This window comes from Pundamilia nyererei, unplaced genomic scaffold (genome assembly GCF_000239375.1).
Source record: "Pundamilia nyererei isolate P.nyererei 1_Seehausen unplaced genomic scaffold, PunNye1.0 scaffold00197, whole genome shotgun sequence".
In the NCBI taxonomy this organism is placed as follows: Eukaryota; Metazoa; Chordata; class Actinopteri; order Cichliformes; family Cichlidae; genus Pundamilia; species Pundamilia nyererei.
In genome coordinates this window covers 484,226-488,967 of record NW_005187598.1, presented here as the reverse complement: position 1 = coordinate 488,967, position 4,742 = coordinate 484,226, and the positions used below count along the sequence as shown (strand labels likewise).

The 4,742-nt window shown below is 42.7% G+C and overlaps 1 protein-coding gene across 2 annotated transcripts in view; it reads left to right on the top strand.

Annotated features, from left to right (window-relative positions):
* Window positions 1–2,357: 2,357 nt before the first annotated feature.
* Window positions 2,358–4,742, top strand: part of edaradd (EDAR-associated death domain) — a 17,628-nt gene continuing 15,243 nt past the window's right edge. The window contains exon 1 of one of the 2 annotated variants that reach the window (XM_005747429.1): window positions 2,358–2,603. In XM_005747429.1, the coding sequence (XP_005747486.1) occupies window positions 2,546–2,603 (58 nt within the window). In that variant the 5' untranslated portion in view covers window positions 2,358–2,545. The remainder of the gene's footprint in view (window positions 2,604–4,742) is intronic. The other variant, XM_005747430.1, reaches the window with a different exon arrangement.

The following is a 4,742-nucleotide window of genomic DNA, read 5'->3' as shown; positions in this document are numbered from 1 at the left end:
CAAAGGTAAGACTGTCTAAGACCGTCTAGCATGTTTTTCCTGAACACTCCTGCAGGGGTCACTGGTGTCTTTCTCACTGCGTTGCACTTTTTGTTGTTTTACATTTCAAATGAACAATTAAAGAAAACGCACGAAGACAGGTATCATGAAAAGAAAATAGGCATTGCACTATGACACAGGTGGAGCATGGTGGTGGCAGCATCAAGCTGTGGGGTTGGCAGTAACCACAGAGGGAATGACAGACCCACTGGATCCAGCCAAACAAAGAGAAATCTGTGATTTATCAGTATATCCTACAGTCCAGATGGAATATGGAAGTCACAGGATAGAATTTAGTCTTAGGACCAAAACTCTGAAAGTGTGAAAAACACCCAATCCCCTGAGATTTGGCTCATTTCTGTTCAATAACTGTATATTTAACAAAACCCCGTAAAATGTGCTACTGTGCCATCCCCTTTCAGAGGTACCTGAACAAATTGATTAATTACAAATCAATGTGTAAAGTTGATTTTCTCTTTTTATTATGCATATTGTTTCCAATACAGCCCTTTTTGAGCCCTTACATCTTCATCAAGTAAATAGTATGACATTTTAGGACATTGAAACCATATCTAATATTTAAACTAAGAAGATATGCTATTTTGATTTTAAAAAATAGATAATCCTTTGAATTTCATGACACTACCATGTTTAAGAAACAGTTGGGTTGCGGTTGTGTTGGCTTCATCAGGTGGAGGCTTGTAGCTTGGTTTCACAGCCTAGTGTGAAGCATTAGGAATAGAAATCAGCACCTACGAGACAAGGTCAAGGTCAAGGTCAAGTTTATTTCTATAGCACATTTCAAACAGCCGATGCTGCACAAAGTGCTTAACAATATAAAAATGGCATTAAAAAGCAACAATGTAATACATTAATAAGAATAAAAAACAATAATAGGACAATAAAAGAATTAAAACAATAACTAAAACTATTTCAAATAAGACCAGAATGCCTGGGTCATAGTGTGTTAAAAGCCAGGGCATAGAAATGTGTCTTTAGTAAAGATTTAAATTGATCAAGTGTTGTGCAGATCTAATATTTAAGGGGAGAGTATTTGAGACTCTGGGACCTGCCACAGAGAAGGATCTATCACCACGGGATTTGAGATCAGTCCGTGGTTTTGAGCTGGACCTGGTGGTTTGTCCTGGAGCATAGGCAGAGAGGGGCTCAGACAGGTAAGGAGGGGCTCGGGCGTTAAGAGACTTAAAAACAAAAAGTCAAAGTTGAAATTGGATCCTGTAGGAGACAGGAAGCCAGTGTAGAGAAGCCAAAACTGGGGTTATAAGCTCTCTCTGTTTGGTACCAGTTAGCAGGCGAGCAGCTGCTTTTTGGACCATGTGAAGACGATGGATGGAGGCCTGATCTAGACCATAATACAATGAATTGCAGTAGTCTCATCTGCAAGTAAGGAAAAGGTGAATAACACGCTCAAAGACTTTAGGAGGGATGGCTTTACCTTGGTCAGCTGTCTTAACTGAAAGAAGCAGGACTGAACTGCTGCACTCACCTGCTTATTCACTTTAAAAGAACCATCAATGTAGACACCGAGGTTTTTTACATGTGTTTACAATGGGAGGGAAGGGCCCAGAGGCTATGGTTATGGTTCCCGGGCAGAAGAGGGTCGAATGTGGTATGCTCTAATATAACTTATTCTTTGCACAACAGAGTTTTAACCTGCAGACAGACGGAAGCTCCCAACTAGTAGATTTGGACAGACAGAAAAAGAAGAGGCAAATATCCAGAAATCCTACCAGTGGCTGGACAGAGCTGAAAGACAGCACAGGCACTGAAGATCCAGAGAGCCTGTAACACCAGGCACGTTTGGGTGCTTTTCAAAGCTGTACTTTCCCAGTTTTACTTGCTTGTGCACCTCGTGGAGCTGAAGCAGCATTACAGAGCCTGACTAATTATAGTGAAACCAGTTATTTCAATTTATTGCTGCTGAAGGTGCTTCTACAAGACTGGCGTAAAAACTCTCCTTTTCACATGATGATATTTCTATTACAAGCAAAAGCAATACGACCGGATCGAATGGGACACCTACTGTGCTGATTACCCCTTCAGCTTTTTTCTTTGACCTGAAAAGCACCGCGTCAAACAGAGTTGGTCCGCTAGCGTCCCAAAATAAAGAGACGGAAGGCGGCGTGAAGAAGCGCTTTGAGCATATCTGGAGAGACGTTTGCTCGTCTGTGTGTTCGCTTCTTTTCCTTTTTCAGAGGGCTTTGATTTGATTTTAGATATTAAAAAACATGAATATTTTATCATATATTTCTAGCAAGGACGTATTCTTCTGTCGTCATAGATGAACCGCCTTCGGCTGGAAATTACGGGTGGGCCTTGAAGGCAGCATTAATCCTCGCACCTTTTCATCACAGAGGTGTTTCATTTGTTTGAGTCGCCGCCGCTGGGGTGGCATTGGAGCTTTCTGTGAGGTCGGGGCTGAGGATAACTGCGTGTTTTTACTGCGTGGAGACAGTTTCTGTCCACTCCTTTTACATTTCCCTGCATGGGAGACATCCCAGCCTCAAACATGAGCAGTTTGAACGCCTACAAAGAACCATTTGGTGAGTAAAACATCCATTTCACTGTCCGTGTCAGAGCGCCGTTGTTTCATTCATAACTGTTCTCAACAAGTGTCGTGAAAAGTTTCTTAAGATTTGTCACTATTGTTTATTGTGTGTTGAAACGACATGTTGCCACATAAAATAATGTATTTGATCAGATTTCGTCTTCATCTAAAGTATTTTGAACTTAATTCAGTTCAATGTAGCGTCGTTTAGGATGGAAAGGAAGAGCAGCATCCGTTTGTTGGTTAACCACACAACCAAGAAAGTTTCCACAATTAGAAAAATTTCCTTCTTCGACTAAGCGGAAAACCCGCTGGCCTCTGCGCTGGCATCTTATTTGCTGTCCAGTGAAGCCGTGGCGTGACGTGTGACCTTCACGCATTCAGTGATATGCTGAGCGGAAAAGAGTAGGCCACCACAGTTCCACAGAACGAAGTCTAGTGGGCTAAGACGGATTAGAAAGAGGCTCCGTTTGTGGTTTGTATTTCCGTGTTAGTGTCTTAAGACTGCTTGTGCCTCTTGCGTGCTGTAACTGATGGCTTTATTGATCACTGATACGTGCTGTGCTTCACAGCATTTTAAAAAGAACACATTCTGGTTTTAATTAATAATCATTTATTCTGGTTTTGCTGCTTTGTTGTTCTATTTACATATTGACTGATGTGTCTGAGTGAGGTGTTGGGCCACCGCCATGTGCCAAAAACTCTCCAGTGCTTTCCTGCACTGATTCTCCGGGTCTCTACAGGGACGATGGAATACCATTGTTTCAAATGATATGATGATGGGGTGGACAGCGCTGTCAGCTGGGTAGTGACTGAAGGCCACAGCTAACCTATTTGCTTTATTTTATTTATAGTTTGTTATTACTGTAATTTAGCACTCATCAGGGAGGAACAGCATCCAGTATTGAGACCAGTCCAGGTCATGCTGCACAGCATTTGTTCCATCAGATACACAGAAGCATCCAGAACGGATTCCCTGCTCTGCTTCAATAAAAACAAAGCAGTGTGTGTACGTCTGAAGGAAGCTGCATCACGCTGGGCATGAGTCACACATCATTTGCTTTTGAATGGCTTGTTTGGAATATCAAGTTATGCACACTACCATAAAATATTAAAATAAGACTGAGCCTTGAGAATATCCCAAATACAGTCTAAGACTGCAGGGTGTTCAGTTGCGCTAACCAGTCAGTGCTTCCCAGCAGCGTTATGGAAATCATATGGTCTCTGGAGTCTCTAATCCTGGGGTCTGATGCACTTCAATATTACTGTTGACTGACGTCTGTTAGACGCATCTTCAAGCAGAGGGCAGGGATAGCTCGGTAGGTAGTGTTCGTCCCGTGACTCGGGGGTTCGAATCCACTGAGCAAGGTACCGTTCCTACACACTGCTCCCCGGGCGCTGGCTGCCCACTGCTTCACCAAGTGAATGGGTTGAATGCGGAGGACTAATTTCCCTACGGGGAAGAATAAAGTATACATTATTAGAATCTGCAGCAGGTTCATGTCCTGGAGAGGTAGCTGATCACTGGAGTTATAGAAAACGTTAAATAAATCATCTAAACAGTTTAGATGATTTGAAATGAATCTGAGAGTTTCAGAATGGTTTTGGTCCTGGAAGTGTCCGTGTGCCAGTGACGTGGCCCGTGACCTGAAACGAGTTTAACATGAGCAAAATGAAATCAGAATAGAAATGACTGGAAAATGCAAACCAATGTAACGCATTGTTTTCTGAACAGCTGGTTATGGCAGCTAGTGTTAGGCTGGAGACCTTAAAGTGACCCTTTGCCTACATTCTCACATCATATGAGAGTTTAAGTTCAGAGAAGGTTTCACTGACTCTGGCAGAAAAGATGTCCTCCTTCACTGACTCGTGGGCGACCACAAAGAAGTCTGTAAAGAGAAGCAGAAAAAGGTCTTTCGACGAATCCTGTTACGTGGCACCAAAATGAATATTTATCTCCAAATTACTTTGGCTTTCTTCTGTGAACAAACCACCCCGTAGACCAGGGGTCCGTTCTTCGTACCTCGCTTACTACATCCAAGATCTAATCATCGCGCTAACCGTGAGCTCGCTATTCCGGTTCCCCGAACACACCTGTTGTTGACGATTAGTACAGCTGGATGAAGTAATGTGA